The sequence below is a fragment of the Hemiscyllium ocellatum genome, chromosome 24 (genome assembly GCF_020745735.1).
Source record: "Hemiscyllium ocellatum isolate sHemOce1 chromosome 24, sHemOce1.pat.X.cur, whole genome shotgun sequence".
Lineage (NCBI taxonomy): Eukaryota > Metazoa > Chordata > Chondrichthyes > Orectolobiformes > Hemiscylliidae > Hemiscyllium > Hemiscyllium ocellatum.
This window is the reverse complement of record NC_083424.1, coordinates 56646198-56661636: the sequence shown is the minus strand read 5'-3', so window position 1 is coordinate 56661636 and position 15439 is coordinate 56646198. Positions and strand designations below refer to the sequence as shown.

At 42.5% G+C, this 15439-nt stretch overlaps 1 protein-coding gene across 1 annotated transcript in view; it reads left to right on the top strand.

The window, feature by feature from the left end:
• Positions 1 to 12080, top strand: part of LOC132827423 (glutathione hydrolase 1 proenzyme-like) — a 145158-nt gene extending 133078 nt beyond the window's left edge. The window contains exons 11-13 of the mRNA XM_060844099.1: positions 157 to 269; positions 1332 to 1445; positions 11649 to 12080. Coding sequence (XP_060700082.1) covers positions 157 to 269; positions 1332 to 1445; positions 11649 to 11801 — 380 coding nt within the window. The 3' untranslated portion in view covers positions 11802 to 12080. The remainder of the gene's footprint in view (positions 1 to 156; positions 270 to 1331; positions 1446 to 11648) is intronic.
• The last annotated feature ends 3359 nt before the right edge of the window (positions 12081 to 15439 follow it).

The following is a 15439-nucleotide window of genomic DNA, read 5'->3' as shown; positions in this document are numbered from 1 at the left end:
AACATCCATGGAAGATTTTCTTTTTAAAAAGTCTACACATGATAATTAAAGTGTGATTCACTTTTCAATGCCCCAGTATTCAATGTTATACTTAATAAACATATTCCTAAATGCAATTGACCATAAGGCTTTTAAAAAATATTCTTTTCTCAATAGGTAAAACACCTCTATCCTCTATGTGCCCTGTCATTATACTTGATAAAAACAAGTCAGTGAAAATGGTGGTGGGAGGCTCAGGAGGAACGAAAATCACGACAGCAACTGCTCTGGTATGTATTAATGGAATATGAGGATCTAAACGGAGTGCATGGAAACAAGTTAAGAGTTAGGACATCATGTTACAACTGTATAAGACATTTGATGAAGCCATTTTTGGAGGTACTATGTGCAATTCTGGTCTCCCTGCTGTAGGAAGGATGTTATTAAACTGGAAAGGGTGTAAAAAAAGATTTACGAGAATGTTACTGAGACTGGAAGGTTTGAGTATTAGAATCCCTACAGTGTGAAAGCAGGCCATTCAGCCCATCAAGTCCACACCAACCCTCCAAAGAGCATCCCACACAGAGCCATCCTCTTCCATATTCCTCTAACCCTGCATTTTCCATGGCGAACCCACCTAACCTGCAACCTCTGGACACTATGGGCAATTTAACATGGCCAATCCACCTAACCAGCACATCTTTGGACTGTGGGAGGAAACTGGAACACCCAGAGAAAACTGATGCAGGTACGGAGAGAAGCAGAAAATTCCATTCAGACAGTTGCCCAAGGCTGGAATCGAACTCTGGACTCTGGCACTGTGAGGTAGCAGTTCTCACTACTGAGCCATTGTGCCAACCCAATAAGAGGACGGATAGCCTGGGACTTTTTTCTCTGAAGTGTGGGAAGCTGAAGGGTGACCTCATAAAGTCTTACAAAATCACGAAGAGCATAGCTAAGGTAAATAGCTAGGGTCTTTCCCCAGGATAGCCGAATTCAAAACCCAAAGGTGTAGGTTTAAGCTGGGAGAGAAAATAGTTAAAAGGGACCTAATGGGCAACCTTTTTACAAGGAGGGTAATGCGTATGTGGAACAAGCTGCCAGAGGAAGTGGTAGAGGCAGACACAGTCACAACATTTAAAATACATTTGGACAGGTAGGAAGGATCTGGAGGGATATATACCAATTCAGGCAAATAGAACTAGTTAATTTTAGGAAACTTGGTTGGCATGGACAAGTTGGGCTGAAGGGCTTGTTTTTGTGTTTTATGACTCTATGACTAAATATTAGGAAACTGTGAGGAAGTCTAACTTGTCATTTGATTCATTCACTGTTCCTTCTTATATTTGTAGGTTATAATGAACGTGTTATGGTTTAATTACAATATTAAGAAAGCTGTGAATGAACCCAGAGTTCACAATCAACTATTCCCCAATGTGACTCAAGTTGAAGAAGCTATGGAGAAGGTTTGTGTACATTTTGTGCATATTGTATGAACTAGATGTTGTTTACTATTGCCATCAGGTTTGTAAATTACAGATTTCCATTCATCTCCCACCTCTCTGGCTGCAAGAATCTGCTATGGTATCTGCCATCATGGAAATATACAAACTTGCAATGCATTCATTTATGTGTGTGTCAGCTACACTCACTGCACTCAACAAATGAGCCCTGTGTCTTTCTTTGTTTCAATATTTTTCAAATATTTCTGTTTTCCTTGAAGAGCTGAAATCATCTGATAAAGTCTTTCAAAATCATGAGAGGTCTGGTTGGATTAGATAGGGAGAAACTCTTCCTGTTTGTAGGAAATGTGAGGTGAGAAAATGTGAGGTTTTCGCACAGCAAGTAGTTAGGGTTCAGAATTAATTAATAGAACTCACGTGAAATACTGGGAGAGTTAGTGCAGATGTAATGGGCTGAATGGCATCCTTCTACACCATAATAACTTTGTGGTTAATCTAATTTTCCTCTAAAAGATGGTCAAATCATGCGAATACTTTTACTTCACTTCTTCACAATCTGTTAAATATATTTAACAGAGAAATAAAATCTCTGTTAAATCACTTCTCAGGCTTCCCAAATTATTCCAGAATCTGAATCCCTTTCAGAATTATAATTCACCAACCCTGGTATAATCCTGGAGAATCGAGGCTGAATGTACCTCCTGTCATACGTTGTCCAAAAGCACGCAAATATTCGACTATGATGTAACAGTGCCTAGAACAAAAATGTATTATTCTTCTTTTATTCTTGTATTCTATGTTGCATCTTTAAATATTTATTCAATTTTCCTTTTGAAATTTTATCTTACTTTTCCATAAAATGTGAGTACAAAATGCCAGGGACAGCATTTGTGGTCCATCCCTAATTGTTCTTGAGAAGTGGTGAGTCATCTTCTAAAGCTGCTGCCATGTGAATTAAGTATAGCCTATAGGTGCTTCTTTTTTGTAGAAACCCTAGAGTGTGGAAACAGGCCCTTCACACTCTGAAGAGTAACCCACCTCAACCCATTCCCCCAATCTTATTTTTACCCTGACTAATCCACCCAACCTACACATCCCTGAACAATATGGGCAATTTAGCATGGCCAATTCACCTGACCTGCATATCTTTGAACTGTGGGAGGAAACCAGAGCACCCGGAGGAAACCCACGCACACTCCACACAGACAGTTGCCTGAGGCTGGAATTGAACCCGGGTCCCTGGCACTATGAGGCAGCAGTGCTAACCAGTGAGCTACCGTGACCCCCTCTCCACCTCCCCTCATGCTTGTTAGAAAGAGAATTCCAGAATTTTGATCCAGTAACTGTGAAGCAACAGTGATGTGTGGCTTGGGGGCGAACTTCTGGTGGTCATGTTCCCTTATATTTAGGGACTAGAGGGCACAGGTTTGGAAAATGCTATTGAAGAAGATTTGGCAATTAGCTGCAGTGCAGTTTATTGTATATCCTAGTGTCGCTGTACACCGGTGTTGGAGGGAGTGACTGGTGGTGATTGGGGTGCTGATCAGGAGGGCTGCTTTGTCCTAGATGTTGCTGAGCTTTGAGTATTACTAGAAACAAATCATTCAGGGAAATTTTAATAAAACCTCAACTGATGCCTTGTAGATAATGGACAGGCTTTGTGATGTCAAGTACTAAATAACTTACCTCAGGAAACACAGAACCTCTCCTATAGCCACAGGACTTATATGGTTTTCCCAATGTTACGAAGTCAAAAGCATGTATGTTCACTTTCACATAGAAAGTGCTTTTCTGAATCTAAAGTACAGCTGCAGCTGCCAGCTAAAGGTCGGTCTGTTCCAAATGTAACAGCAGGCTGTTAAATGGGTACCTGAGTTTTGGTTGTTGTTTTGACAACAATTCGAATTTAACCAATCAATTTAGATTATGCCCAGGATACCGGAGGCTAATGCAATTACAAACCCAGTATTTTGAAAATTAGCAGGAGAGCAACTGCCATAAAGCCAGAGAACTAACTACCTATTTAACATTTTGCTCCTCAGGAAATTAGAAGGCATTCTTTATCAAAGATGTCATGTGAAACGTACTTGCAATAAAATGAAAGAAGATGGCCCAGGGATATCAGCAGCCAGAAGAGTGAATACATAGAAGAAGACAGAGACTGTGTGATTTTAAGATTAAGCCAATGTAATTTTAATTAGTGTCTTATTGGAACAGCCTATTTTATAGAGTTGGAGTCAGACAGCAAGCAGTTAAGAGAAAGGGGGGCTTAGATTTGTGAACAGTTTTTGTTTAATGTTCACTTTCAGAGTTAGAAAATAAATTTATGTTTTTTTAAAAATAGTGGAATTTGGGAGTTCTCTGTCATTCATATTTTAACAGATTATGAGGCAAGAAAGCTTATCTGAGTTTTGGTTTAATTAACATAGGGGTTCGACCACCACTTCATAACACCTGCCTAGTTTCGGGTTAATGGTAACACTCAAGGATAAAGTAATGGCAATGTCTGTGAATGTCAAGGAAAGAAGGTTAAATGTTCTTTTGGTGGAGATGATTATTGCCTGACATTTGCCATTTATTAGCTCAAGCCTCAATATTATTCAGAACTTGCTGTACACAAACATGGTTTGTCTCACTACTTGAGGAGTTGTAAATAATACTAAGTACCGAGCATTTCACATCCACAATTAGTCATAAGCCTTGAGGGACTATAGGCATATCATTCTGTTTACTGTGTCACTATCTTCCATCCATTCAATATCTAATATTGTCCACCTATCTAGTCCTTCTTAGCCATTTCTTTCTGATGTTTCACTACTAATAGTCAACATCACCAGATTCTCACCCCACCTTTTTTTTAGTCTTTGTACTTTCTCAATTTCTACTCCTACAGTTTAAAGCTTCTGGGACAATTAGTGCAGATCATAAAAAACTACAGTTAAAGTTATAATTATATAATTTTTCACATGATTACAATCAGTCCCTCATCAAAATCAAATCCAGAGGGTGAAGTTGTAAATAAATTGTAAGAGGTAGTAATACAAGTCCGTTCTAAATTTTCAGAAAATTAATATCGCAGTTCAATTTTCAAGTGCCATCAGCAGAAGGGAAGCAACAGATCAGTCCTTCTTATTTTAAATAGTAAGTTTTATTATTTACTAAATAATTAAATAGTGTTGAAAAGTGTGGGCTGGAGAAGCACAGCAGGTCAGGCAACATCCGAGGAACATGAGTGTCGACATTCATCAGGAATGTGGTGATGTGGGAAGGGGGTCTGAGAAATAAATAGGAGAAGGTTGGGGCTGGGGGAAGGTAGCTTGGAATGCGATAGGTAGGTGCAGATGTGGCGTGATGCTGATAGGTCAGAGTGGAAGGTGGAGCCGACAAGTAGATGGAAAGGTGGGACAGTTCAAGAGGGCAGGGCTGAGTTGGAGGGGTGGATCTCAGATGAGGTGGCAGGAGAATGAGGAAACTGGTGAAGCTGATGTTTCACCATGTGGTTGGAGGGTCCAAAGGTGGAAAATAAAGTGCTCTTCTCCAGGAGTTAGATGGTGAGGATTTAGCTGTAGAGGAGACCCAGGACTTGCTTGTCCTTGGACTTGTCGGGGGGGAGTTGAAGTGGTCGGCCACAATGCGATGGGGTTGTTTGGTGCTTATGTCCCCCAGAGAGGTTCTCTGGAACATTCTGGAAGTTGGCATCCTACCTCCACAATGTCGAGGGGACCACATCAAGAACAACGGACAAAAGCAGATGAAATGTCTAGATGTGCAGGAAGATCTTTGCCAGATGTGGAAGGATCTTTTGGACCCTTGGATGGAGGTGAGGAGGAGGTGTGGGTGCAAGTTTACACCTTTTGCAGTGGCAAGGGAAGGTGCTGGGAGTAGATGGGGGTTTGGTGGGGGGGGGGGGGCATGGATCTAACAAGGGAGTTGCAGAAGGAATGGTCTCTGCAGAATGCTGTCGGGGTGGGGAGGGAAATATATCTCTGGTGGTGGGACAGACTGTAGGTGGTGGAAATGGCAGAGGAGACTGTGTTGTTTCCAAAGATTGGTGGGGTGGAAGGTGAGGACCAGGGAGATTGGAGGGGTGAGATTCTAGGGCAGAGGTGATATTAGTGAAAATTCTGGTATGTTGGGGAAGTACAATTAGAGCTAAATCTGTAGCATTATGGCTAGTTCCACTATATCCAGAAGCACAGAGCAGACTGGAAGCTCAGTAATGATAGCAGAATTGATAGCTGGGGAAGCAGTTGAGCATTTTTGTGTGGCAGTCAAAATAGTATGTTGCCTTCTTGATGCCAGGTTCAAGATTGTCAATTTGCAGATCCAGAACATCCTGAACAGGAAGGGTGAACAGCTAATTACTATGGTCCACTTTGGTACCAATGACATAGGTAGAAAGAAGGATGAGGTCCTGCAGTCAGAACTTGGGGAGTTATCAAGGAGAACCACAAAAGTAATAATATTTAGTTTACTCTCCATTACCATGCACAAATAAATATTGAACTAGGAGGATGGAACAGGTGAATGCCTGACCGGTGAAAAGATGCAAGACAGAGGGCTTTCAATATCTGGGACAATTACATAAATTCTAGGGGCTATGGGGCCTATTCAGGCTGAAGAAGTTGCCCCAAAATAGACAAAGAATTAACTTTCCTGCAGGATGATTTATCAATGCTATTGGGGAGGAATTAAACCAACTTGACAGTTGTGAGACTGGGAATCAGGACAAGTATAAAAAAGGGTCACAAAGTTGAACAGAGAAATGGAGAAACATATAACACTAGAATATATTAGCTTGCTTCAAAGTAAGAAGAAAAGTAATGAAGTCTGACTTAGGGTTACTGTGCGTGTATGTGAGTACATACAAAATAGTAAAAAAGGTTGGGGATTGGCAAACCCAAATGTTTGTGGCAATAATGGATTCACAAAGAAGGGCAAGACTATGTATTAAATATTAATGGTTGCCTCAAGTTGTCTTGGAAAGTTTAGGAAGGAAGGAAAGTAGGTGGCAGTATTGTTTAAGAAAAATACTGCAGTGCTAGAAAGAGAGAGAGGAAGTACAATTGCATTGTTTGGTGTACTGTACAAACCATAAACTTGTTGGAAAAATGTGCAGGAACAAATTTGCAAGGGCAATCCAGAAAAGTGTAAGAATTCTATGGTAGTCATAATGGGGGACTTTCATATGGGATTATAGTAATGAAAAAGGGCAGGCAGAGCAGAAGTTCATAGAGTGTGCGCAAGAGAATTTCTAGATGAGTATGTTTCAAGACCAGAGGGAAGGATTGCTGTAGCTGGCTCTTGGGAATGTGTTGGATTTATGATGCAATTATCAGTAGAGTATTATGTACAATTTTCATATCACAAGTGTTTGTTTGGATTTGAGAAAGAACAGAGTAAGTCTAATTAATTGGAGCAAAATCAACTTGAACTCAGTAAGAATGAATCTGGCCAAGGTAAACAGGAATCAAAAGCTGGCAGATAAAATTGTACCTGAACTGAACCAAATATTTAAAGAGACAGTTCAGGTCCACTCAAGATATATTCCCATGAACAGAAAGGGGGGTTGTAGGGATGGGGAGGGATGGTGGGCAGCAAATGCAAAACTTCCTCGATGATCGATGCAATAGATAATAAAAAGTGTGCTTATGACAGATGTCAGGTTGTTTGTAAATAAGGGAATCCAAGACAGAGTATGAAAACAGACTGACAGATCATAAGAAATAGGAGCCGAAGTAAATATTTAGAAAATAGAACATTGAATAATACAGCACAAAAACAGGCCCTATGGCCCACATGTCTGTGCCAACCATGAAACCAATCTAAACTAGTCTCATTTGTCTGCACATGGTCTAAATCCCTCAATTCGCTGCCTGTTCAAGTGTATGTCTAAATGCCCCTTAAATGTTGCTATCATTGCTTCTACCACCCTTTGGGTAAAAACCTTTCCTCACACATCTCCTTTAAAATTTCCCCGTCTCACTTAAACCTATGCCCCCTTGTGTTTGACATTTCCACCCTGGGAAAAAAAGACTTTGACTGTCCACCATATCCATAATGTGAAGATGCCGGGGTTGGACTGGAGTGGATGAATTCAGAAGTGACGCATCACCAGGTTCTAGTCCAATAGATTTATTTGCAATTACAAACTTTCAGAATGCTGCTCCTTCAAAAGCACTCCAAAAGCTTTTGATTTCAAATAAATCCATTAGACTATAACCTGGTGCTGTGTCACTTCGGACTTCACCCTATCCAAGCCAGTCATAATTTGATATACTTCTATTAAGTTGCACCTCAGCTTCTGACACACCAGTGAAAACAATCTGGGTTTAGCTAACCTCTTATTGCTAATATAGTTCAATCCATGCAATACCCTAGTAAACCTTTTTTGCACCCTCTCCAAATCCTTCACATCCCTCTGATAGTGTGATGTCCAGAACTGCACTAAACACTCCAAATGTAGCCTAACTGAAGTCTTATACATTGCTCATGACTAGCCAATTTTTATACTCAGTGCCCCAACCAATAAAGGCAAGTTTGCTGTATGCTTTCGTTACCACCTTATCCACTTGTGTGTCTACTTTCAGAGAGCCACGGACTTGTACTCTCAGATTTCTCTGAGTATCAGTGTTCCGAAGGGTCCAGCTATTGACATATACTTTCCTCTTGTATTTAACCTTCAAAGGTGCATCACCTCACATTCAGCTGGATTAAATTGCATCTGCCAGTTCTCTGCCCAACTTTCTAGCTGATCTATCCTTTGCTAACCTTCCTCACTATTCACAACTCCACCAATTTTCACATCATCTGCAAATTTACTAATCAGACCACCCACATTTTTATCCAAATACCTATACACACACTATACAAATAACAGAGGTTCCAGCACTGATCCTTGCAGAACACCACTGGTCACAGATCTCTAATCAGAAAACATCAAACTACCCTCTGTCTTTTGTGATCAAGCCAATTTTGTATCCAACTTGCCAAATCACCATGGATCCTATGTGACTTAATATACTGAACCAGCCTTCCATGAGGGACCTTGTCAAATGCTTTACTAACGATCATGTATATAGAATCCATTGTCCTATCCTCACCAATCATCTTCATCACTTCCTAAAATAATTTGTGAGACAAGACCCCTCTTACATAAAGCCATGCTGACTATCCCTAATAAGTCCATTCTTCTCCAAATGTGAGTTAAATCCTATCCCTAAGAATCTTCTTCTATAATTTCCCTACCACTGATCTAAGGCTGACTGACATATAAATTCCTGGATTATCCCTGTTGCCCTTCTTGAACAAAAGAACAATATTGGCTGTTCTTCTTGCTTGTGCCCAAAGAGGATACAAAGACCTCTGCGAAGGCCCCAGCAATCTCCTCTTTTGTCTCCTTCAGTATCCTGGGATAAATCCTGGACCTAAGGGGCAACTGTTTCACACAGAGGGTGGTACGTGTATGGAATGAGCTGCCAGAGGAAGTGGTGAAGGCTGGTACAATTGCAACATTTAAAAGGTATTTGGATGGGTATATGAACAGGAGGGGTTTGGAGGGATATGGGCCGGGTGCTGGCAGGTGGGACTAGATTGGATTGGGATAGCTGGTCGGCGTGGACGGGTTGGACCGAAGAGTCTATTTCCATGCTGTACATCTCTATGGCTCGATGACTCTAAATTCCATCAGGCCTTGGGGACTTATCTATCTTGAAGTTTTTCAAGAAAACCCAATATCTCCTTAATATCAACATGTCCCAGAATATTAACTAATCTCACCATCATCCATGCCCTTCTCCTTCATGAATACCAAGGCAAAGAACACATTCAGGATCTCAAGTAGTTCCTCTGCTCTACACATAAATTCCCTCCTTTGTCCTTAAGTGGACCTACCCTTTCCCTACTTACCCTCTTATATACATATAAAATACTTTGGGATTCAACTTAATCCTACTTCCCAAGGACATTTCATTGCCCCTTTTAGCCCTCTTATTTCCTTGTTTAGGTTCGTTCCTGCTCCCTTTATATTCCTCAAAGATTTCAGTTTCCTAAACCTTACATATGCTTCCTTGTGTTTTTTAACTAATCTTTCAATATCTCTTGTCATCCCTGGTTCTTGAATCTTGTCATCCTTATCTTTCATTCTCATTGGAACACGCTGGTCCTGAATTCAAATCAACTGGCCTTTAAGATCTGACATGTTCAGGCTTTTGGCCAACAGCCCAGGAGGCTAGCACAATGCAAGTGAATGTTGTAATGCTGCATAAATGTTTCAAGAATTTCTGATTCAACCACCAAGTAATGAGTTCCAAACTCAGACCAGTTCTGAGTTACCTTTAACTCTTCTCATAACCTTCTCCTTCTTTACTTAACATTTTTTTAAAAATTATTAATCCCCTTTACTAATGGAGAAAATATTTTTCTATCCATCCTATCTATGCCCCTCATAATCTTACACACCACTATCAGATCCCCTTTCAACCTTCACTGCTCCAAGAAAAACAAATCCTACCTATTCAAAATTTTCTCATAGTTTAGACCTTTCATCACAAAAGCATGGCAGCATCCTGGCAAATCCCTTCTGGCCCCTCTTGAGTGCAATCACAACTTTCTTATAACGCATTGTCCAGAACTGCACACAGTATTTCAGTTGTGGCCGAACAAGTATTTTATACAGTTCCAGCATAACCTCCTTACTCTTGGATTCAATGCCTTGACTAATAAAGGCAAATATCCCATTTGCTATCTTAACCACCTTACCAAACTATTCTGCAACCTTCATGGATCCTTGGGTTTAGAATTATGGAATACCTGCAGTGCAGAAAGAGATCTTTTGCGCCACTAGGTCTGCACTGACCTCTCCCAAAGAGTATCCCACCCAGACCTAGCAACACCACCATCCTGTTCCCTTAACCCCACATTTTATTATGGCTAACCCACCAGACTACATATCTCTGGATACTACAGGGCAGCTTAGCATGGACAATTCATCTAACATGCACACCTCTGATGTTCAGTACTTTCCATGGTTCTATCATTAATAATGTTTAGCTCTCCCCAGCAACTGTCTGTGTGGAGTTTGCACATTCTCCCCATGTCTGCGTGGGTTTCCTCCGGGTGCTCCGGTTTCCTCCCACAGTCCAAAAATGTGCAGGTTAGGTAAATTGGCCATGCTAAATTGCCCATAGTAGTAGGTGAAGGGATAATTGTAGGGGAATGGGTCTGGGTGGGTTGCTCTTCAGCGGATCGGCGTGAAGACTTGTTGGGCCGAAGGGCCTGTTTCCACACTGTAAGTAATCTAATATAATTTAATAACTGCATTACCTCACAATTCTTCAGGTTGAATTCCGCTTGCCATTGCTCTACCCACATATCCAGTCCATTGCTAACTTCCTGCAGTTAACAGTTATCCTGTTCACAATTTATCACCAAACCAATGTTTATGTCACACATAAACTTCTTGATCATACCCCTACATTTAAGTCCAGTCATAATTTACACCATAAACAGCAAGGAGTCCAGCAATCTTCCCTGTGGAACTCCATAAGAAGCAGGTTTCCAGTCACAGAAACATCCTTCTATCATCATTCTTTTCTTTCTGCCTTTTTGCCTTTTCTGCCTTTCAGATGATTTTGAATCCAATGTGCTACTTTGCCTTGGATCTCATTGGCTCTTATTCTCTTGACCAGTCTGCCATTATCAAAAGCCAAATGTTTGGGTAGATAAGGGTGAGTAGAAGAATGGGATTAGAATCAGTTGTGAGGACCATCATGGGGAGGAGTAGATGGTTAATGAGATGAATTTAAAAGATATGACAAGAAATCTTGCTCGGTTTTGTGGAAAGCGAGCCTCTGTGAAACCTGAAAACTGAGACAACCACAGAAACTTTAAGATTTGGTCCACTGAATTCTCTTCTCTAAAATGACTTTAGGTGCTAGGGAATAATTAAAGCTTTTAAAATAAACATTGATAATAAAATATCAAGGGTTCTGGGTCAAAAGCATATAAATTCAGTTGTTGTACAGATTAGCCATGAATTAATTGAAGAGCCATAAAGACTCACTGGTACCACACAACTTTATCCATTATATCCACTCCTCATCTAAATCTTCTCAATATCAGGAAAAATCTGGAATATTTCTTTTTATTACTATGTCAAAACTTTGATAATAAATTCACAATTACTGACTTTTGTTGGTTTTGTAGGCTATACAAGAAGGTTTGCAAGAGAGACACCACACATTGAAGATGATAACCAAGCTTACATCAGGCGGTGTAATCCAGGCCATCGTTAGAGATGAAGGAAAGTGGTTTGCTGAATCAGACTACCGTAAAGGGGGCAAGCCTGCAGGTTACTGATGGGCCTGTGGGACTGTGATCAGCAGAATTGTGTTAAAGTTCATATTTACAGCAGCATGATATAGGGTTTCATGAATAATTAACTAATGGAGTGACAATGAGTGAAAGTAGTTAATAAACAATGTCTTTTTATCAAGCTTATCAAGCCAATATACATTAGATATTTACTGTAATTTTATTCTGCAAAAATCTGTCTTGATAAAGCAGGACCCAACAGGGTATAACAAAGAGATTGCCTTGTGTTGAAGGCAGGGCTTTGTCAATTATTAATCTTATTTTCATCAGATCCAAATGTTAAGTTGCTGGAAAAAGTTTCTATCTGTTATTCAGTTTAAAAATTTCCAGGCAATGAATTCAAAGCTGGACTATTTGGGTCCAATAGGTGGGCAGTGGGAACGGGAACAAAACCCAAATTAAAACTGAGAAGCTGCACACCTCTCAGGACCTCAGATCTCAATCAATACATACACAAGGGTAACTTTCTGCACTCTTCTTCCAATGATCTTAGTACCTTCAGTGGAAGCAATGCCAGATGATGAACATAAACGCTGCTGACACACTTGAGCTCCTGCACCAAAGTTCTAGCAGACAAGCAGGAAAACCTCTTGAGATGTTCTGTCCCCTTTATTGCTGCTATTCTATGGACTGGATGTAATCTTTTGTATTCAATGTAATCAATTTCATATAGTCATTTCTCTAACTGACAAAATTGGTGAATTATGTGATCTTGAAACAAATTGTCCTCAGATTTCTTTAACATATTCATTTCTTCTCTATTTTTGTTCTTTTAGAATGCTCTAATCCTTGCAATTATGTTCCTCTCTTGCTGTGAATAATTTTACTAACTATTTCACTGCCATATTATGCAACTGTCAATAAATTATAAAACTTAAATTTTGTTTTGCATTGTTTTCATTTAATCATGGATACTGGGGTTTCACTAACAAGACTGGCAGTTGTAATCCATCCATAAATGACCATGAGAAAGTGGTGCTGAGTCGTCTTCTTGAATCACTGCAATTCCTTTGCCCTGAGGCAGAGAATTGAGGAGTTTGACCTAGAATTTAAGAAGGAACAGTAATGTATTTCAAAGTCAGGAATGCTGTGTGATTAGGAAGGCAAATTGTATGTAGCAATGCTCCCATGCACCTGCTGCCCATGTCCTCCTGGTCACTAACGACACTACAGTGCTTCTTGTAGGTAGTACTCCCTGCTGATAAGAGGACCTGTGGAGAAGTACTGTTAAGCTCTAGGATGGAGTGCCAATTACGAATGCTACTTTGTCCTGAATTCAATGTAATCAATTTCATATAGTCATTTCTCTAACTGACAAAATTGGTGAATTATGTGATCTTGAAACAAATTGAGACCTTGAAAACATTTTGAGAATCCTTTATGTTTAAATTCATTATCTGACAGGTTAAAAAAAAACTTTCAAAGATAAATACTTGGAGATGAGAAAATTGCATTGTTATTAGGAAAAGTAGTACAATTAGACTAACTGTGCTATCGTATTATATTGCTATAATTCTATCAATACTGGAATAAGAGAGATACTTTTAGACCATGCTTTGTATCCAGCTCCAAAAACACATTTGCTCATCAGTTCCACATATTAACATATTTACATTTAAATGGTACAGAGAGATTGAGGGGGAGAGGGAGAGACTGCAAGGGAGCAGAGAGAGAGAGAGAGAGAGAGACTGGATGGGAGCAGAGAGAGAGAGAGACTGCACGGGAGTAGAGAGGGAGGGGAGACTGCATGGATGCAGAGAGAGAGAGAGAGAGAGAGAGAGACTGCAAGGGAGCAGAGAGGGAGAGAGAGAAAGAGAGAGATTGCACAGGAGCAGAGAGAGGGAGAGAGAGAGAGGGTGAGATTGTACAGGAGCATTGAGAGAGGGAGGGGGAGACTGCACGGAAGCAGAGAGAGAGAGGGGGAGACTGCATGGGAGCAGAGAGAGAGGGAGGGGGAGACTGCACAGGAGCAGATAGAGTGCAGAAACTGCACGGAAGCAGAGAGAGAGAGAGAGAGAGGGTGAGACTGTGCAGGGACAGAGAGATTGAGGGGGAGAGGGAGAGACTGCACGGGAGCAGAGAGAGAGAGAGAGAGAGAGAGACTGGATGGGAGTAGAGAGGGAGGAGAGACTGCACGGATGCAGAGAGAGAGAGAGAGGATGAGACTGTACGGGAGCAGAGAGAGAGAGAGAGAGAGAGAGACTGTACGGAAGCACAGAGAGGGAGGGGAAACTGTACGGGAGCAGGTAGAGTGGCAGAGACTGCATGGGAGCAGAGAGAGAGAGGGAGCGAAAGACTGTGCGGGAGCAGAGAGAGAGGGAGGGGGAGACTGCATGGGAGCAGAGAGAGAGGGTGAGACTGTACGGGAGCAGAGAGAGAGAGAGAGAGGGAGGGAGAGACTGTGCGGGAGCAGAGAGAGTGAGGAAGAGAGGGAGAGACTGCATGGGAGCAGAGAGAGTGAGGGGAGACTGCACGGATGCAGAAGGGGGGGAGACTGCATGGGAGCAGAGAGAGGGGAGAGATAGTATGGTAGCAGAGAGAGAGAGAGGTAGAGAGGGAGAGACTGCAGGGGAGTAGAGAGAGAGGGGGGGGAGAGACTGCACGGGAGCAGAGAGAGAGACAGGGAGAGACTGCACAGGAGCAGAGAGAGAGAGAGAGAGGGAGCGAAAGACTGTGCGGGTGCAGAGAGACAGAGAGAGGGTGAGACTGTACGGGAGCAGAGAGACTGCACGGGGAAGAGAGAGAGGGAGAGACTGCACAGATGCAGAGTGGGGGGGGGAGACTGCACGGGAGCAGAGAGAGGGGGGGAGACTGCACGGGAGCAGAGGGGGGGGGAGACTGCACGGGAGCAGAGAGAGAGAGGGTGAGACTGCACGGGAGCAGAGAGAGAGGGAGGGGGAAGAGACTGCACGGGAGCAGAGAGAGAGGGAGGGGGAAGAGACTGCACGGGAGCAAAGGGAGGGAGAGAGGGAGACTGTACGGGAGTAGAGAGAAAGAGGGAGGGGGGAGAGACTGTACGGGAGAAGAGGGAGGGAGGGGGAGTTGTATGGGAGCAGAGGGAGGGAGAGGGGGAGATTGTACGGGAGCAGAGGGAGGGAGGGGGGAGATTGTACGGGAGTAGAGAGACAGAAAGAGGTGAGACTGTATGGGAGCAGAGGGAGAGAGGGGAGACTGCACGGATGCAAAGAGAGAGGGAGGGGGAGACTGCGTGGGAGTAGAGAGAGAGGGTGAGACTGTACGGGAACAGAGAGAGTGAGACTGCACAGGAGCAGAGAGAGTGAGGGGAGACTGCACGGATGCAGGGGGAGGGGAAGACTGCATGGGAGCAGAGAGAGAGAGAGAGAGAGGGAGGGAGGGAGAGACTGCATGGGAGCAGAGAGAGAGAGAGGGAGCGAAAGACTGTGCGGGAGCAGAAAGGCGGAGAGAGGGTGAGACTGTACGTGAGCAGAGAGACTGCACGGGAGGAGAGAGAGAGGGAGAGGGAGAGACTGCACGGGAGCAGAGAGAGAGGGTGAGACTGTGCTGGAGCAGAGGGAGAGACTGCATGGGAGCAGAGATAGGGAGGGGCGACTGAACGGATGCAAAGAGAGAGGGAGGGGGAGACTGCATGGGAGCAGAGAGAG